General features: G+C 44.2%; 2 protein-coding genes across 9 annotated transcripts in view; one reads left to right on the top strand and one right to left on the bottom strand.

Annotated features, from left to right (window-relative positions):
- Window positions 1-6,571, top strand: ZAR1 (zygote arrest 1). Its single transcript, XM_060246294.1, has 4 exons — window positions 1-798; window positions 3,078-3,170; window positions 3,259-3,333; window positions 5,524-6,571. Exons 1-4 carry the CDS (start codon window positions 25-27, stop codon window positions 5,665-5,667), a joined length of 1,086 nt encoding a protein of 361 aa, XP_060102277.1. The 5' UTR covers window positions 1-24; the 3' UTR covers window positions 5,668-6,571.
- Window positions 6,572-14,273: 7,702 nt separating this feature from the next.
- FRYL (FRY like transcription coactivator) overlaps window positions 14,274-20,348 on the bottom strand; it is a 133,577-nt gene continuing 127,502 nt past the window's right edge. For 5 of the 8 annotated variants that reach the window (XM_060246283.1, XM_060246284.1, XM_060246286.1 and 2 more), the window contains 4 exons: window positions 18,338-18,355; window positions 17,373-17,483; window positions 16,356-16,552; window positions 14,274-15,929 (listed from right to left, as the gene is read on the bottom strand). In XM_060246283.1, the coding sequence (XP_060102266.1) occupies window positions 15,674-15,929; window positions 16,356-16,552; window positions 17,373-17,483; window positions 18,338-18,355 (582 nt within the window). In that variant the 3' untranslated portion in view covers window positions 14,274-15,673. The remainder of the gene's footprint in view (window positions 15,930-16,355; window positions 16,553-17,372; window positions 17,484-18,337; window positions 18,356-20,348) is intronic. The other 3 variants (XM_060246285.1, XM_060246287.1, XM_060246290.1) reach the window with 1 other exon arrangement.

Here is a 20,348-nt window from a genome sequence, read left to right as displayed (position 1 = left end):
AGCGCCGCGCCTGGGACGCAAAGGATGGCCGCGGCGGTGGAGGAGGCAATGGAGAGCTACGTGTATCCCTCCTACAACCCCTATGCTTCCTACCGCTACCCGGCGCCCAAGGGGAAAGGGCCGGCGCCCTGGAGGCAGCGGGGCGGCTACTTCTCGGGCTACGGCGAAAGCGCGGCGGTGGCTGCCGCGGCGGCGGCCGAGTACTTCGACAACTACCAGCGGGCGCAGCTGAAGGCCATCCTGTCGCAGGTGAACCCCAACCTGACGCCCCGCTTGCGCAAGGCCAACACCAAGGAGATGGGCGTGCAGGTCAACCCGCGCCAGGACGCCGCCGTGCAGTGCTCGCTGGGGCCCCGGCCCCTCCTCCTGCGCCGCCGAGGCCCCCCAGCCGCCGCCGGCGCGCCCCCCGAGGCCGGCCAGCAGGGCAGCAGCCCCGTCAGCCACGTGGCCGCCCGCGCCCTCCGCTTCCCGCGCACCATCGCCGTCTACTCGCCCGTCGCCTCCCGCCGCCTCACCACCTTCCTCGAGGAGCCCGAGCCCTCCGAGGCGCTCCCGGAGGAGGACCAGGCGCCGCCCGCAGCCCCCCGCCCCACCGGCGACAAGCCCCCCGCCAGCAGCCCCACCGCGCCGCAGGAACAGCAGCCCCCGAAGGAGGAGGGAAAGGAGGAGCCGCGCCCCGACGGCGCGCCCGAGAAGGCCTGCAAGGAGCAGGAGAAGCGCGACGCCGAGGCCGCCAAAAAGGAGGAGGAGGAGGAGGAGGGAGAGGCTGAGCAGAATAAGACCCGCGTGCGCTTCCAGGTGGGTCTTTTTCTCGGGGGGGGAGGAGGGTGTCTCGGGGGGGGGGGGCTCGGGCTGGAAAGTTGACCCCCGCCGCAAGTTCAGAGCTTGGAAAGGGATATATTGTGCGCAGAAAGATCCCCTTTGAAGATTAAAGAGCAATTCCTAGGTCGCCCGCCGTTGCGTGCAGCTCTGAATTTTCAAATAGCGCGAATAACTATTTATTTTAGAACAAAGTAGGAGTCAAGTGTTACCTTTATTCAAAATGTAAGCTTTCCTGTGCTCTAAGCACACTTCATCAGACAATTGAATGGAAATAGTATGCACAGAGCACCCGGAAGCTTACATTCAGAAGAAAACTGTGTTGGTCTTAAAGGTAGCGCTGGACTCCTGCTTCGTCCTGCTGCTTCAGACCAACACGGCTGCCCACTTGCATGTATTTATTTTACTTCTTTTCAGCCCTTCCTGTTTCCCTAATGGGGATTTCAGAATGACTTACCTCGTTCTTCTTTCCCTTTTATCGTGACAACTCTGTGAGGTAGGCCAGGCTGAGGGGAAGTGGCCCCCAATTCACCCAACAAGCATTGGTGGAAGAGTGGGGAATTTGAACGTGGCGCTCCTAGATTCTAGTCCTGTGCTCCAACTGCCACGCATGCTGTTCCTCAACTGCAGGTGACTGCAAGTTCTGAAGAGACAGGTGTGGCTGCTTAAACCTTTGCAGAAAGCCCTCCATGTCTGTGAGGAGGGAAGCAGTCCAAGTAGCAGTAACTAGAAGAGCAGGCCTTTAAAGGACTCACATACTTTGTGGCAGGATCTAGAGCATTATTGAGTTACTGCTCTGTTCACTAAAAGGTTTTGTTTGTTTTTTAAGACAGCAAAGATGGATACAATGCAGGGCTTTTTTTTTTTTTAGCAGGAATGCAGTTCCAGTTGGCTTGGTGGCAGGGGGTGTGGCCTAATATGTAAATAAGTTCCTGCTGGACTTTTTTCTATTAAAAGCCTTATATGAAACAAGTATGATGTCAGGGGGTATGCAAATGAGTTCCTGCTGGGCTTTTTCTACCAAAAAAGCCCTGATGTATAGATTACTTGGGGTGGGGGGATGTCTCACTGGGTATAAGCAAGCTTAGAGTCTCTTACGTAAGGTTTAAGGTTTATTGGGTTTATATCCCACCTTCCCCGCCGAAGCAGGCTCAGGGCGGCTCACAACCAGCAAAATAAGAACCATTTAACAGTTGAACAATAAAACCAGTTAAACAATTAAAGTGGTTAAGAACAATTAAAACGGTCTGGTGCTAATTGTATCTGATGTTTTCTCGCTTCAGATAGCAGTCTATATTCGATGTATCTCAGTCACCCCATATCAATCCTTCGGTATCAGATTAAAGGCCTGCCTGAATAGAGTTGTCTTACAGGTCTTGCGGAACTGGGCGAGGTCCCGCAAGGCCCTAGCTTCTTCTGGCAGTTGATTCCACCAATAGGGGGCAGCAATTGAGAAGGCGATTAAAGCCAAGCTGCCCCCTGGGACGTACAGATGTCTGGATGAAATCCGGTCACCCTTAATTGAGAGAGAATGCCCAATTGTCAGCTCAATCACAGGTAGCCTAGAAGAGGAGATGAAACTCTTCCAGGGGGGCAACCTCAGTGGATGTCTTCTTGGGCTAATGGAGACATTAACTCTTTTCTCGCTGACTCTTAGTGGCGTGTGTATGCAGCAAAGAACTCTGAAGCCTTGATATTCTAGAACGGTTACAATTTTGCATAGCTCCTGAACATGATAAATAGAGGAGATTTCTGGGGTCAGCTCAGTTTCTTTAACCCGATGCACGAGCATCTGATCGTGAAACTGCATCCTGTGCTTTACTGACATGCCCTTTTGGCCATATGTGGCTCAAGCAGGTGTTTTATGGCGATCACCAGGTGATCCAATATTGATCAAACTATTCCTCATAAGAGAGAGAATGCACCTGTTTGCCAAGGCTTTGCCTCTCTGTAGCATATTGAGCACTCATTGCTGCCTTTATGAGCACAATTGATGCCAGAATTTGGGGCAGGTTTGGCTGATTCTGCCTTTGACAGTAGTGGGGCTGTGGTTGGAGGAGACTTTTCTTGGGGGAGAGGAATCTGACTCAAGATTCTCCAGAATGCCTCTCCATTGTGCTCTGTCTGGTTCTTGGACTCTGGACCACTGCAGTGCTTTTTCAAGTGAGTGCAACTCTTGGTACATGTTGTTGTCTCAAGGTGTCCCCCCTCCCCCCCCCCCGGGCCAAAGCCTGTGCTTTAATTTCTGTGCTCTCTAGTTCCTAGAGCAGAAATACGGCTACTACCACTGCAAGGATTGCAACGTCCGCTGGGAGAGTGCCTACGTGTGGTGCGTTCAGGGCACAAACAAGGTACATGGGGGACTGGGCGAGGGAGGTATATTACGTGGCATCTTGTTGAAGCATTTCCCTTCATTTATTGTTCACTCTTTATACACAGGTTTATTTCCGGCAGTTCTGCCGAACTTGCCAGAAATCATACAATCCCTACCGTGTGGAGGATATCACCTGCCAAGTAAGCATGGATACTTAGGCAAAAGGCTATCTAGGGCAAAATTCTTCCGATGACCTCCCAAAAGCGTATCTTGTACAAACCCAGCCCTTGAATTTACTGCTTGCACTTTAATACCTGTGCCTCATACATAGATAATACAACCACTTTATAAGCTGTATTCTACCTGGTTGGCTGTCACTGAGATTAAGTTGGTTCCAGTTCCCGTATAGTAGGCCAGTTGTTAGGCTCTGTATTTATGTTTCAACCAAAGTTGGTTAACATAAATATATTAACCGTGATTGCTCCAAGATGACAAATAGGCAAAATGGCAAATTTCCCCCCTACCATTTCAGTGCTGGTTTTGCTATTCGTTTCTTCTGTATTACCTCCAAGAAGCTCAAGGTAGCATAGATGTGGATCATCCCATGTTATTTTCTGCTAAATTTGGCTATGAGAGTGGCTTAAGATCATCCAGAAAGGTTCTTTTAATGGAGCCAGGTCACCCCTGGGTCAAGTCCAGCATGTTTAAAGCAGGAATCCTGATTTGCCTTTGTCATTCACATATATCTATATCAATATACAGGGCTTTTTTTGAGCATGAACGCACAGGAACGCAGTTCCGGCTGGCTTGGTGTTGGGGTGTGGCCTAATATACAAATGAGATCCTGCTGAGCTTTTTCTACAAAAAACCCTTTGTGAAACAATGGTGGCCTCAGGGTGTGTGGCCCAATACGCAAATGAGATCATGTTGGGCTTTTTCTGCCAAAAAGTCCTGTCTATATCTATATCTTTAGGCAGAAAAGGCTATCTACACATGTATGTGTGTGTATAAATTTTTGCTCTACATTAAGATGGGATAAAGGAGTTCTGTTACATAGGAGCAAAGCAAGGATTTTAAATGTGGAGGGACCTTTTAAAAAGTCAGTGGGCACCCTTTCTCATCCACTGTGGGACTTGCCACTTCTCAGAAGCTTTCTGGGGTAGGGGTAAAAGCTGGAAGCAAAGTCAAGGCAGCCAACCCTAAAACTTTGGCGTCAAGGAGGGACTGCAGCTTGCTTCCAATTGGGGGGGTTTCCTTCCACCTCCCTCTCCCGCACCCCAGCACTTTGCAGCCAGCAGTTCCATCCGTCTCCCCCTCCCCAGCCCATCCTATGTGGCTTCCTCCACCTCCCTTCTCTCCGCTTGCTGCTGCAGTCCACTGTGCTCTGCTCAGCTCTCCTGGCTTCGGCTGCCACTGATGATGCTTCAGCAGCTGAGCCATGGCAAAAAAAGGGAGGGGGGAATGCAGGCTGTACCCCGGAGGGTTCCTGCCTGGTGTTGGGGGGCAGTGCCCCCCCCAATGGCTGTGGATTGGGTGTTACATAATACCGCTTTAAATACTTTACCAGTTGAAGCTTTAGCTTAAATATGCGTGATTAGAAAAGGATTCGAAACATTTTTTGTAAGTGGGGAGAGACTACTTTAAACTTGGAATGGCTGAATCGGTTTAGTTTCCTATCTAGAGACACATTACTGTCAGCATAGGGGTGAAATTTAGAACGAATTCAAAGGGAAAACCATAGTTTGCACGCTCTGTACAATTCTGTCTGTTCACTGGGAGCAACTCCTTGGAAATTTATATATTGATACTCTACCTGCCTGTATAAGAAAAGCACTTGGGTCTGTCGTTCATTTTTCAAATGGAGGGATCTGTGTGAATGGGGTATAGGCAAACTTGTGGACCCTAGTATGAAACATCCTTTGCGCATATTAGCTTTTTACAATAATTGGCTAAATTTGAACAAAGGGTGTAATTTAGATCTGTATGAAGGGCTTTGATCTGGTCTGGAAGGTTTTTGTGGCATATTCTAATGCATCTACAAGCACGTAAGAAATTCACAGGATGGATGTTGCAACTTGGATGATATAGGTTAGAATAGAGGCATAGGATTCGTATCTTATTACAGATGCTAATTTTCTGCCCCCAAGCATTTCCCCTGTGCTCTAATCAAGCTGATTACAATATGTGTTGTATCTTTACTTCCTTTACAAGCATTCGTTACGACACCCCATCGCACTTTTACTTTGCTGTGTCTGACAAAGGGAACTTTAACTCTCAAAAGGTTATTCCTTAACTCTTACTGGACTCAGATCTAACTGTTGGATAGTACAGTAATTTTAGCAATTGCCAGCTCTATAAGTATTCCATCAACGATTGCCTGTCTGTTGTAGAGCTGCAAGCAGAAACGGTGCACTTGCCCTGTGAAACTACGTCACGTTGATCCCAAGAAACCTCACCGCCAGGACCTCTGTGGAAGATGCAAAGGCAAACGTCTCTCGTGCGATAGTACATTTAGTTTCAAATATATTATTTGAGCAGGGGATTTTTTTTTGGGGGGGGGGAGTGCATGGAAGAATTCTGAATATGAAAATGCCAGGAGCAGAGATTTTGTTTGAAAGTTGCAGGCTGTAGTAATGGATGGCTTGCTGGTAAAGCTGTAGTAAAGCGACTGCAAATCATAATGCAACCTAACGTCTACCTCATCTGTTAATTGTATTAAGAATGGGAAGGAATCTACTTGGTATTCTGGGACAAAATAAGACTCCTTATTGTATCAAGGCTTTGAAAAGCAAATCCAGCAGTTTTTGTTTTGGGAAAGGAGCTTAGTTAAATTAGTCCTATCCTATGGTATAGAGAATGTGCAGCAGTTTTCTGCATGTTAGTTTTTATGGAGACGTTTTTTTCTTTGCAATCTAGCACACCCTAAATGGTCCAATACTGGGAACAGGAATGAAATTTTCATTGACAGTCTTCCTAATTAGGCAGATGAAGTCATGGGAATCTTGATTTATTTGTGGAAATGCTAAATCTGAAGCCTTAAATGTGGTTGATACGGAAAGGGAGGAGTAACCGTGAATTGTCTAATGTTTGAAACCAGGGGTGCAGCTATGCCACCTTGTGAACAGCTGTGTAGTAATGGAGCACAGGTGTTTGAGGGGTGTTGGATAAAGTGTTCCTGAGCCAGCAGATTGGATTAGAGTTGGATGTGTAACTGTGGGTTACCATTAAGCATAAATAGGTATGTTATACATTATCTCAGAAGCTGACCGATTGATAGTTGAAGAAATTGTTTACTTGTTGGTAAGTGCTAGGATAAGTCTGATGCATCTATGTCTCCAGATGTTAACTTTTTTTGTCCTGAGCCATGATGGTGAATGTCAGTCTTGAAGTTCTTGATAAACTCGTACCTGATAGCTAAATAAAGTGATCGTGCCTGTACATCTCTGCTTACATCATTGAAGTGGAAGCCTTGTAATCTTTCAGTACCTAAGACTTAGTGTTTCACATTTATCTTCACAAAGCTCTGTATTATCCAAACAAGAATGATACTATAGCAGTGGTGGCCAAACTGTGGCTCTTTCACACATATTGTGTGGCTCTCAAAGCCCCCACTGCGCCCTGTCAGCTGGCTTGGAGAAGGCATTTCTCTTTAAATCACTTCTCCATGCCTAGCCAGTCTGCAGCTTGGAGAATGCATTTAAAGTTAAAGTTGCTTTCTTTCCCCCTCCCTGTCTCAAACATTGTTCATGTCTTGCGGTTCTCAAACATCTGACATTTATACTATGTGGCTCTTACGTTAAGCAAGTTTGGCCACCCCTGGACTATAGGGATTTTCCTAAAACAAAATCTGATTAAGGTGATACTTGAACTTCAGACTGTTGAAACTATGCTTAATTATTCTGCCCTGTATGTATCTACTTGTTTGCTTTTCTGTTAAATGAACATATGAAGCTGCCTTATACTGAATCAGACCCTGGGTCCATCAAAGTCAGTATTGTCTTCTCAGACTGGCAGTGGCTCTCCAGGGTCTCAAGCTGAGGTTTTTCACACCTATTTGCCTGGACCCTTTTTTGGAGATGCCAGGGATTGAACCTGGGACCTTCTGCTTACCAAGCAGATGCTCTACCACTGAGCCACCGTCCCTCTCCATTTTACAATCAAGTCTCCATTTCAGGTCTTAAGTTCCAACATCATTGCTTTGTTAATGTGGCTAGTGCTCTGCAAGTGAAATGTGTGCAAGTGCTCCAGCGTTAAGGCACTCCTACTTGCACAGCACCGGTTTACATAACCAGCCTCTGATAATCTGTTTCATTGGGTGCCTTTTAGGCTAATTGAAGCTGGATGTACATAAATTACCAAACAATGAAGCTGATGGGCAGTAGGTTCAGGATGTACGAAAGGAAATACTAATTTTACCTAGTGATTAAAATGTGAAATTCACTGCCAGAGGATGTTGTGATGGCCACAGTAATAAGCAGTTTTGAGTCATGGAGGACAGATCAGTGACTACTAGCCATGGTGATTAAAGGGTATATCTACATTCATAGAATAAGAACATAAAAGAAGCCATGTTGGATCAGGCCAGTGGCCCATGCAGTCCAACACTGTGTCACACATTGGCCATAAAACCCAAGTGTCATCAGGAGGTCCACCAGCAGGGCTAGAAGCCCTCCCACTGTGCCCCCCCCCAAGCACCAAGAATACAGAGCATCACTGCCCCAGACAGAGTTCCAACAATACACTGTGGCTAGTAGCCACTGATGGACTTCTGCTCCATATGCTTATCCATTCCCCTCTTGAAGCTGTCTATGTTTGTAGCTGCCACCACCTCCTGTGACAGTGAATTTCACATGTTAATCACCCTTCGGGTGAAGAAGTACTTCCTTTAATCAATTCTAACTCAACTGCTCAGCAATTTCATTGAATGCCCACAGGTTGTTGTATTGTGAGAAAGGGAGAAAAGTATTTTCTCTACCTTCTCTGTCCCATGCATAATCTTGTAAACCTCTATCATGTCACCCCTCAGTTGACGTTTCTCCAAGCTAAAGAACACCAAGCTTTTAAAACTTTCTTCATAGGGAAAGTGCGAGGAGGTAACGTTGGGGGAAAGACTTGGCTTCTGTGCCCTTTCATTGACTCCCTAGAGGAACTGGTCCGTCACTGTGAGAGACAAGGTGCTGGAGTAGATGAGTACATATGATCCAGCAGGGCTTTTCTTGTGTACTTAAATTTCTTTTCTGGTGGGGGAAATTGAAAGGCCAGGGCTTCTTTATAGGATGGGCAAAATATATATATTCGCAATAATCTGACAGGAAGGTTTTAGAAAGGTGTTTCTGCCCTTTGTTCCAGTCTCCTCCTCCCAGTGTGGAGAAGATGATATACTGGATTTATATCCCGCCCTCCACTCTGAATCTCAGAGCGGCTCACAATCTCTTTTATCTTCCTCCCCCACAACAGACGCCCTGTGAGGTGGGTGGGGCTGGAGAGGGCTCTCACAGCAGCTGCCCTTTCAAGGACAACCTCTGCCAGAGCTATGGCTGACCCAAGGCCATTCCAGAAGGTGCAAGTGGAGGAATGGGGAATCAAACCCAGTTCTCCCAGGTAAGAGTCCGCACACTTAACCACTACACCAAACTGGCGTTCTTGGGTTTATTCAGAAATAAACTGCAGTAGAATACTCTTATTAGGACCAACCACAATAGTGAACACAAGGATCAAATTCCCAGTATATTTTTTTTTACTAGACTAGGTGTTAAGTACAAAAAAGTAGAGGGGGAAGAGGAGAGAGAGGAAATAATAGAAAAGGGTATTTCATGGCTGGGGGCAGAAAAACCAATTTAGCTTTGTTGCCTACCTTGTGTAACTGAAATTGTACTTTGCCTACAAGAAGAGAACTGAAATCCAGCATTGCAAAAACTCGTTTGTCTCAAACATGGCCTCATTTATTCTGACTTGGGTGCTTGGGATCCTACATGTGCTAGGGGTAGGAATACATTCAGTATTTATATAGGACAAGCACAGTGCAGGACACCTTTGCATATGTGTGAGAGACACACCTGCCAATTTTGAAAGCTGAAAAGCTTGTCTATGCAAGGACAAGACTGGTGTACCTCAAGTATGCTAATACCCAGGGTTTTTTTGTAGCAGGAAGTCCTTTGCATATTAGGCCACACACCCCTGATGTAGCCAATCCTCTTGGAGCTTACAGGGCCTTCTGTAAGGATTGGCTACATCAGGGGTGTGTGCCCTAATATGCAAAGGACTTCCTGCTACAAAAAAGGCCCTGTCAAAGACCTCTACCTTCTTGTGTGGATTGATCTTCGCCACTTCTACAGGTGACAAAGGACAGCCAGTTTAACTGTTATACCAGTAGATATAAACTGATCAGTTTGACATTAACCAGAAGTAGAACAAATTTAGAGTCCAGTGGGACCTTGAATAAACTTTTGTTGGTCTTAAAGGTGCTACTGGACTCCAAATTTGTTCTAGTGGCTGAGACCAACACAGCTGCCCAACTGGATCTGTTAACCAGAGGGCCCATTCAGGAATACCATTTTGTTATATCAGCAGAGGTCTTTTCTAATTAAAAAGCCCAATCACATTAAAATTCAGAGCAAGAGATCAACAGAGCATCTGTATGAGCCTATTTGCATCACTGAAAATACACAGCTTAATATTACTGATAACTGACATGTTGATTAATAATCCATAAAGTTTCTGTAGCTCAGACACTAATCACTGAGAGTCCTTTATTAGGTAGTGGCATCAATGGGGGTCTCAAAACAAGTCATGGGATACATACAGGAGCACTCCTGTGCTGTTGTTGTAGTACACTGGCATAAATCTGCATGTGGTTTGCAGTAGACTGATAGCCGTTTACTTCTCTTTTCGCTTTATGTAACACAGCCGATAGAAGGACTTAAGTCCCATAAAAATCCTTGACTCCCCTTCCCATAGTGGTGATTTTGGTATCCCATTTACCCCACCTATATACCTTAGAGCGGGGGTGTCAAACTCATTTTTAGAAGGGCCAGATCTGACATAAATGAGACCTTGTTGGGTCAGGCTATGTGTGTACCTATTTAAGATGAGGCAGCAGAGATATAAACTTTATACAGGACACAAACACAAAGTTTTTGTTTTAAATCTTAAAATATGCTTAAAAATTAGTACTCAGTCTGAAAGGTGCTTTCTTTTTATCTCTCCCATGGGATCCAGGGAACTGGGCAAAGGACCTGGAGGGGGCAGAGCCTCACCCAATAGGAGGAGAGGCTTGGCTCAGTAGCTCTGCTGTGTGATTGAGAGAGCCTGGCAAAACAAACACTCCATCCCCCCTCTTCCTTTCCAAGGGGGGAGCCTCAGCCAATAGAGAAAATAGAGACTTTGCACTGTAGCTCCTGTGCGATTGACCAAGGCTTGCAAAACAAGAAGCAAGGGAGTGGGAGAAGTAAGCGGATGACAGCCGGTTGCTTGGGAGCCTGATAGGAGCTCTCTGAGGGCCCAATTCGGCCCCTGGGCTGCCGTATGTTTGATACCCCTGCCTTAGAAGATTTCATTTTTTAAAAAAAGTGTCAGATATAGCTCTGTAATGAGTTGTATTTGGCTGTAGAGCCTTAGGTTGCTGAGACCCTGGTTTAAAGAAGACTGCAACAGATTTGGAATGGAACTCCAAGCTGTTTGTATTTCCCTGCCCTGCCCTGCCCCGCCCCACCCCAATCCTTGATAGCCCTCTGCTTGTCTTGTTAGGTAAAGACCCTTTGTTAAATGAAACAAGTTTAGTCTTCTGTTTTTTATGTCTTCCCTGATTCGACCAGAGGTCTGAATGGTAAGTACGGTACCCTACTTTTTACATGGCTGACACAAATCACCCCATGCTCCTTATCCAGGGTCCATGGAGCGATATCTTAAAAGTGTTCATTAGGAAGCCCAGTCCCATTCACTAGCTATCAATTATAGATACATTATGACGAGTGGAGCTGAAAAGGAGCTTTTGTGTTGGAAATAAAAGACCTCAGTAAATTCAAGCAGAAGGCTGACTGCCCAGATTTAGAATGGAAAGGTGGCCTGTTCTCATTTCTAATTCATTTCCAGTTTGGTGTAGTGGTTAAGTGCGCGGACTCTTATCTGGGAGAACCGGGTTTGATTCCCCACTCCTCTACTTGCAGCTGCTGGAATGGCCTTGGGTCAGCAATAGCTCTCGCAGAGGTTGTCCATGAAGGGGCAGCTACTGTAGTAGCGCTCTCAGCCCCGCCTACCTCACAGGGTGTCTGTTGTTGGCGGGGGGGGGGGGGGGAGGTAAAGGAGATTGTGACCACTCTGAGATTCAGAGTATAGGGTGGGATATAAATCCAGTATCATCATCAATCAGTCCAGTACTGCTAAGATGTCTAATGCCATTAATTATGGTTGTGTGTTCAGCAACCGATAAAAATCCAAACTGAATAACTTCTTTAATATACTGAAGGTGATGGCTTCAAATAATTAGGCAGTAATTTCTTTCCAACTGGTTATTTTTTTTGAGCATCTGGGATTGAGATCTCTCTCCCATACCTGAGTCAAAAACCCCTTTACAGCAGGGGTGGCCAACAGTGGCTCTCCAGATGTTTTTTGCCTACAACCTCATCAGCCCCAGCCAGCATGGCCAATGGCTGGGGCTGATGAGAGTTGTAGGCAAAAAAACACCTGGAGAGCTACCGTTGGCCACCCCTGCTTTAGAGAATAGCAGGATTTTGCTAGGCTGTGAACTTTGAGTCTGTGAATAGGTCCTCTTTGTGGGTGAGCTGTATGATCTCCCACTTGAAGATCTTGCCATTGCTGGAGCTGATGTGCCTCCCTGCCCCTTCAAATGGCAAGTCTTATATGAGCGATTTGGCCTCCTTGGTCCAAGCTGCTGAGCTCAGCCAAGCTTGGTGTCTAAATGCTGCTGCTCTTGCTAATATTGCTTTCTGCAGTATGAGATGTATTTATCTGCTTCTTGGTTAATTTGAGAGCCTCTGCTCGAACCACGAGGGCTCTGTCTGTGCTCTGAAGGAAGATGATGAATCAGAGAAGACATGCAATACCTAGCCAGGCATGCTACATAGCTTGCCATCAGAAGGGGGAGCCCAGCAGATGAATAACATTTTCTACCTACAGCGTACTTTCCCTGCCCTCTTCATCAGTAGGTGCTGCATGGGGGGGTTTTTTTGCTTATTTTTTGACATTGATGCAGGGCCGGATTAACAATTAGGCCAAGTAGGCACTGGCCTATGGGCCCCCATGCCTTTAGGGGCCACAGGCCGGCTTTCCAATTGGTTTCCCCCCTGCTTGTAGCTCTCCCAGCCTGCATGCGCAGCCAGCAACTGAGCCACTCTTTGCCCAACTTGCCTGGTGCGGCTGCTGCTGGCATCTTCGCCAAGTTTGCCTCTCTGCCTCTTCTCTGCAGCTTTGTCAAAGGGGCTTTGGAGAAGATACCTGCAGCAGGGGCCATGGGTGGTGGGGCGGGCACTTCAACTCAGAGAGAATTTGCAAGAGGGCCCCCAAAATGTTGACTGCCTAGGGGCCTCCACAGAGTTTAATCCGGCACTGCATTGATACCTCTCCACAACTGAATTTGGAACAGGGTGCATGAAGAGGAACTGACAGTCTTTCTGTTATATTCTATACATGCTGTCCAAGCATTGTCCCATGCTGTTTTTATCACTTGCAGTAACACTGGCAACAGTGGCAAAGCTACTGGGGCCTGAGCAGTGCAGTCCAGTAGTCCAAGATACTAGATCTGGAACTGGTGGTTGTTTCATTTACACTCCCAGCACATCAGCCAATTTTGCAATCTGTTCAGTATACTTTTAAGTACTTTGATGGTGAAGGCAGCTTTTGTTCAGGGATTGGAGATGTAGGAGAATTAGAAGCTTTATCATGGAATTCAGAATTGGAAAATAAATTCTATTCTCCATCCCAGAATAAGAATACTGGAATGGCAGGCAAGAGATTCAGGATGGTGGATGTTTGAATGTAAAGGCTGCAAGATTTTTTTTTCTGTTTATGTACATGATCTGTTCTACAGAGTGTAAGTTGTTCTGTTGTTGAGAAGACAGAGGAAAATTCTACATAGGTGGTTGAAATTCTAGATTTTTAGTTGAGTGGTTATTCCAGACCACATGCTCAAAGATGACAATGAAATCTCCTTTCAGTCAGGCAAAGGGCAAGATCCAGACAAAGTATTTTAAAGTCAGCCAGAGCACAGCAATAGTGAGGACTCCATAATAGCAAGGAGAAGAGGAGTCCTGTGTAGCCAGCAGTAAAATGAGCTGCATGCTTGTCAAGATTTACAGCCAACACCTGGGGCAGAGCCACTGACGCCTTCCAGCCCTGATTCAGCAGGTGAACCTTGGTTTGCCATTCCCATCCCACCCATACACCCTTAGAGCACTGCAGATGGAGGTTGAGAACAGAGCTACAGACAAGACAGCAAAGTGCATGCCTCCTGGCCTGACACCCGCTGCTTGCTGATAACAAAGATGAATATAGTTGCAGGACTGCTTCTGAGCAGCTGGCTGCAAGCATGACCCCTGGGCATGGGGCTATAAAAACCAGCCAAGAGAGGCTGTTATGTGTGAATGCAATGAGTACAATAGATGCTAAGCCAACACCTCTGCTTTAGCTAACGTCTGGTACCTGAGACTCATTGGACTAATTTCAAAATGAGTGATGAAAGCATATATATACACATACATCCAACATTTTTCTGAGAAAATACACAACAAAGAAGATAGGGGTTTTTATTTTTACCAAGCCCTCTCACCAAAAGCACAAAAACCCCTGAGAAAAGATGAAAATATAATACACCAAAAAAAAAAAAACAACCACCCCACCCCTACATATGCTCTTGTAAAAGCTTATTAAATAATACCATCTACAGTACCACAGAGCCTTCAAAATAATTAAATTTCGTCAGGGTCAGAAAAATACAGTGATTATGCATGTGCTAGGTTTAGTCAACAGAGTTCAGAGAGATAACAGAACTTCTGCCAGCAATCCAACAGTATGCACAGTATAATTACATATCCGGGGGAGTATGTGTGTATCTGTTTTCCCTCTCAAAGGAAAAGGAAGGTGATGCTAAGAGATTCATGTGTAGATTCTAAACTCTGACACGTAATACAGAGCCCAGTTTTATTTTAGATCATAGTGCGTAGGAGAGATGCATACAACATGGAGCATTTGTTTCTTTTGAGTGACAGGAATTATAGGTACATTCATACTTTCTGCTTTTATAAAATACTTTTGGTTGCAAGAGAATCAGGTTCCTTTGTGCTCAAGACTCTGACGAGTTCTAAAGTATATTGCCAAGTTTGATAGTCACTGGTCTCTCTCTCTCTCCTGTGGTCCCAGATTCCTTAGCTTTAATGTGGGTCATTAAGATGAGTTTACATCTCTCTTGAACTCCGTAGAATACACAGAGGGCGGATCATGTCCTCTACACACAATCATTATCCCCCCACCTCCCCCAGCATTAGTTTTATACACTATTCTCATGTAACAGTGCATTGCACACTTGTACAAGAAAAAATACTGGATTTTTACACTTTACAAGTTCTAGAATATGTACAGAATAAAATAAGTTAAATTCTTTTCTAATGAGTTGCTGAGAGGCAACATACATCTTTAATATACCTTTTTAAGTCTCTGCAGGCAGCTACTTTTTGGTTAGTTGTTATCAATATTTGTGTTAAGCACTGATCAGAGAACTGAGCAGCATTCCCAACAAATAAGAGATATATTATTTCTTTTTGAAAACTGGATAGTTCCAGTTTAAAATATTATTTAAATGCCATAACATTTACAGACTAGGATTTAGTTCTAATAAAATATTTTTTTTTCCAAAAATAATCTTGCAGTGCGCTTTTTTTTTATTTTAGGCATGCTCAGACTTTTATCAAACATCCATACCTTCAAAATGCAATTGTCAGATATCCATTCATTCCTACTTTCGCTCATAATTCACCACTAGACAAAAAAAGAGCAAATAGTAAATACAACATTGATAAATCAATGGGGTTTTTGCAGTCTTTCCTACTCCAGTATGAGGGCATATTCCTCAGGGCATCGTGAAGGATATAAACTGGGCGTTACCTGATGATTCTTCTTCCTGTGTTTGCAAAGCCACGCTGCACAGGTCTTCAGCCAAAATAACCAGCCTTAATTTTAGCCTCATTTCACCTGTTTTTAAACCCACCCAGTATAATGAGGCCATTACTGCAACAGGTCTTGCATTTCTATTTCTGAAGAAAATAACGCATCGGCATGCATTGCTTTTTAGCCCTTCCAATGCAGTTTTGGATACTGGTGTTAAAAAAAAAAGTCAAACTGCCCACAGATAAGACACAAGAGAACCATGACTCAATTTTTCAGTTCCTTGCTTTGAATTACATAGCTTGTTCCCTGGCAAGTTCCTTCTCTGGTCCTCCCAAGCATAGTTCTTGCAAGCAACGTTTAATGGTTTCCACAGATACAAAAGATGTTTGACCATACTCAGTTTCTTTCCTGTGGGGTAGCAGTTCAAAATCCAGTGCTTAAGCTTCCCACAGGCGTGTGTTTTGCAAGAAGGTGATAGGACTGCACCATGCGCAGTGACTCACGGATTTCTAAGTTTAGCTCCATAAGTTTTGAGCTGGCTTCTGACATGTCTTGTTTTGAGCCCACTATTGCGAAGCTACCCGTCTGGCCCAGGGTCTGATGACGGAAATAAATGTGCAACAGAGTTTGTACTGGGTCGTCTTCAGAGCTGCCGAAAATGTCACTGGGCCAAATGCACCTGGGAATATAGAAGTCACACACTGAATGGTCTCTCTCCTAAAGCATGCATACAACATGAAATACAAGGTGACCATCTTTGTATTTTAAATAATGTAGGCAGGGTAGAACATTCTAGCCACTCTCCATTTTCTGTCAAGCACCATTCCATGTCTTTTGACAAACAAAACAAAATTTGTTTTGTTTATGTCATTTTATAGTAAGTCAATATAATTAACATCCAATAAGCAATGTCATAGGATTAGGACTGCAGAAATCTAAAACCAAGCAGAAAAAGGAGATGATGCTTAAACAGAGTGTAAGTGTTAACATGACATATTAAATGATGCAGGAATCTCATACAGTTAGTAAAATAAGGACTTTTAGTTTTATCCTTTTCAAGTTATAGCAGGCCTAATACAAAAAACATCATTTGGTCTCACTGTACCTGAAAGCTTTGACTTGTGCTATTGCAGACATAAATTCCTTGTTCCTCAAGGTTTCAAGAACAGAGTGAATGGCTGTCTCAGTGCTGGCCTGGGATGCTTCTGCAATCTCCAGCTCTTCTATACTAGTATCAAAAATGGACTCTGCTTCTTTCAGGCAGGTTTCCAACTGGGCAAGCTCCTCTGACATGTTTATGACCTAAAACAAAGCAAGATGACCTTAAGATTTCTCACTGAAAGCTGTATTTCAGTGTGCATAAAGCATTCTCAGTTGATGCTGAGAATTTTTTGTGCACAAGCATCTGAAACCGGGACATGAAAGGAACTGGACCTGGGTGATGTATACCAGCATTCCCCAACCCTTTTGGCACCAGGGATCGGTTTTGTGGAAGACAATTTTTCCACGGATGGGGGGTGGTGGTGATGGTTTCAGGATGATACAATTGTGCTCTTTATTTTGGTGTGGTGGGATTTGATTCGTCACTCCTCCACTTGTAGCTGCTGGAATGGCCTTGGGTCAGCCATAGCTCTCGTAGGAGTTGTCCTTGAAAGGGCAGCTTTTGGGGAGAGCTCTCTCAGCCCCACCCAACTCACAGGGTGTCTGTTGTGGGGGAAGGAGATTGTGAGCCACTCTGAGATTCAGAGTGGAGGGAAGGATATAAATCCAATGCCATTGTCTTCTCCTCCTCCTTCTCCATTATTATTTTATTATTATTACTACTACTACATTGTAATATACAATGAAATAATTATACAACTCACAGCCTGGTTGCTAACAGGCCACGGACCGGTACCGGTCCACGGCCTGGGGACCCCTGATGTATACTATTGGAAAATACAGAGGAATGCAGGGAGCATGTTTGTTATTCATGATTGCAAACGTTTATCATTTTAAATAAAACAGTCAAAAGAATCTCATCAAGGTAACAGGAACATCTCACAAAAAAGTCAACTTCCTGTTTAACTGAGTGATCTTCTAAGAAAAAGCGAACAGCAAAACAGAGCAATATTCTCTTTACCTCTGCCTCTTTTTTAACTACATCCACTTGGCTGATAAGCTTACAGTAGGCTTGGAATAGGAGCAGCAATTGGAAATGCAACTTGTATAGCCTTCGACACAACTCTAACTCCTATAAATGAAAGAACAAACACATTGTTGTAAAGATACAGTGCACTAACTTATGTAGATGACAATCAAGACAATAAAATTACACACAGCTTGCCTAGTGCAAAATTTACAATATTAAAAAAGTTATTTGCTTGCTGCAGAGAAGGAAATGTCAACAAGATTTACAAGCTAATGTTGTAAGAAGCTGATGAAAGGCAGATGAAAGCTGCAGTTAAGCACCAATTTATAATTAAAAAAATAAAATGGTACTGCCCTTGCAGTTTATATATAGCTTTATCTTTTAAGAAGGGCAATCCAACAGATTTGGACAAAGAAAACGGAGAAAGGTTTTCATGACATTTCAGAAATACCATGCCCAGCAGGGAGGAAATTGCTTCGATTTCTTTTGTTCATGTCTGTTTTAATTCTAGATCACATTACCACAATGGTAAACAATGGATGCATACTTTTTTTTTAATTCTCAAGGTTAATAAATTTATGAAAGTATGTGGTTACATTTTTGGATACCAGCAGTACAGCTCAACTTTAAAAGCAATAAATTCTTCAACAGCAGTATTTTCTGCATATTTTCAGATGTAATTATATCAGATAAGAAACTGGTGTTAATATTGCTTTAGGGTAAGAAAGCAAAGCAAATGGGAGTGAAATCACTCACTATTAACTATAGGAGTCTATTATCTAAAAGGGGCTGGTGTTACAGGAGTTAGAACGGTAGACAAGTGAAGCAAACGACACTACTTCCATAATAATCTACAATGAGACACCGCTAATATCACAAATGAACAAGAGGAAAATGGAAACCAGTTTGTATACTGCCATGGTTAAATATTTGATAAATCAAGAACCATCACTTACTGCTAGAATTTCCAAATGCTAAGCAAGAAGGTGTGCGGGTCACAACAAATACAAAAGGAAAAAAGATCAAGAATTAGTACAGAAGACCATTTTAAATGGGGTCTCAGATGCCCCAGGTAAACCAAAGGGGAAAAATAACTCTCAGGAAAATGCATAGGTAAAAATACCAAGCAGAATTCAAAGATGACAGAAAACCGGTAAAAGGCTCTACCTGCCTCATTGCTATGACCAAAGTATGTAGTGCATACAGCTACTTGTAAAGTTCTGATACTTAAGCACAGAGATGTAGAACTGGGATACAGAGTTATGAGCTCCCTGTGTTGAAGGTGTATCTATCTGAAAACTGACACAACTCATGTTATTTATTCTTAGTAGTCAATCATTCCCTTTATTAGTAATATCAAAGACAGGGTAAAGAGCACCTACCCCGCGGGGGGGGGGAGTTCTGAATGACCCTGTTCCCTCCCCCTGCCAAGTTCCGTGGTGGACAAGGGATGTTCTCCTCATGCTTTCGGGGGTCTTTGACAACAAAGTGCAGGTACAAGCCTTCAGTATGCCTAGCTTAAGGATACATGCCACAGAGCAGCTGTCCTCCAAGCACCTTTTCCCTTCCAAAGCAACCTTTTAACTGCAAGGGAAACTATTTCCCCTTACAGGAGTTCTTGTGGGAGCAGGGAAAAGAGACCATGGAACGTGCAAATCCCACAGGGGCAAACTTGTTCTCTTGTATCCATGACATTTCCCTTCTAGCTACTCAATCCTTGGGTCACCCAGCTGTTCCTATCAACACAGCTGCCCTGCATGTTGCACAGAAGGACGTATTAGCTGTAAGGGTTGTGTGCCAGAAGCAGACACACCTCTCCACTTCACTAGTCTATCTGCCACCTTCTACCTCATACACTTTTGCAGTGTGTGCTAATGTTAGATGGATAAGGCAACTCCCACCAATGTGCTGCATCTGTGAGTGTGGATGGTCTTACCCACTTTTCCAGTCATTTCCCAACCCTATAAAGTCCCCTTCTTGATGCTCCTGTATGACAAAGATGCTTTTCAAGGGCAGGGATGCAGATGCAGAGTCAGTTGGTTAGGAAACAATTTTCTAGGATTTTGCAAGTGTTTTGAGAGACAACTATTGGGGGGGTGGGGAGACAGCCTTCCAGGTTGCAAGGTCTTTGAAAACTTCCATACATTAACCTTTGTCTCAGCAACACAAATGTTAGACTACCCACTGAAGCTAATACTGTCACAAGCAGTTTCATCAGTCTGACATACCTGCACTTTTATGTTCTTACGTAGCTAACTGGATATGCTGTTTGTACAGGCCAATGCAAGCGTTCTGATTACCTTGATCACCAAACATGTTAGCTAACTGAGAAGAGCATGCAAAGCAGCCTGTAAAATTTTTAAATGTATCAGATTGAAACTATTTGGAAACACAGATTGCTACCGGTGAAATAAGGGAAGAATTCTGATTCTTCTTTTCCCCAGTGACTTTATATATTAAAACTCATTCTAGTCATTTAGCTGCTGGGTTGAGATCTCAAAGGAAGAGTCTGATTCTCTCTGGTTTCCCTATGCCTAGTAAACTGGCTGACAAAAGCTGTAACTGGTAATTTTTTCATCTAGGAACTGGGAGTGCTATTGCAATTTGGAAATTTGCTGGCCTTTAACACTGTTGCTTTTAATACCATTAAGAGCCTGTTATTGACTGAACTGCTATGAGACACCAGTTTCCTTCAATGTTAGAAGGGAACTGGTTTTCTTCCCGCTTTCTTCTAATAAGGCTAGTCATATGCACAGGTATGACCGTGTTAGCCCCTGACAGACTGAAAAAGCTAAAAGTTTGCTTGCTGGTTACATATGAAACCACACAAGACCCTATCTGCTACTTTCTTTGGAAAGAAATATGTAGAGATAAGGATCCCCAAAATATTACTTCAGGAGCAAAAGAAATGGGCAGGGCTCCCCCCCCCCCCCAGCAGGGTGTGTGGCCTAATATGCAAATGAGCTG

The sequence above is a fragment of the Heteronotia binoei genome, chromosome 9, assembly GCF_032191835.1.
Source record: "Heteronotia binoei isolate CCM8104 ecotype False Entrance Well chromosome 9, APGP_CSIRO_Hbin_v1, whole genome shotgun sequence".
In the NCBI taxonomy this organism is placed as follows: domain Eukaryota; kingdom Metazoa; phylum Chordata; class Lepidosauria; order Squamata; family Gekkonidae; genus Heteronotia; species Heteronotia binoei.
This window is presented reverse-complemented; position numbering and strand designations above follow the sequence as displayed.

Bases quoted from the DNA above. Each gene is read 5' to 3' on its own strand.
- ZAR1 (XM_060246294.1), top strand. From the start codon at position 25: ATGGCCGCGGCGGTGGAGGAGGCAATGGAGAGCTACGTGTATCCCTCC. The intron at 3,171-3,258 runs GTACATGGGGGA...CTTTATACACAG, and splicing joins GCGTTCAGGGCACAAACAAG to GTTTATTTCCGGCAGTTCTG. The intron at 3,334-5,523 runs GTAAGCATGGAT...TGTCTGTTGTAG, and splicing joins TGGAGGATATCACCTGCCAA to AGCTGCAAGCAGAAACGGTG.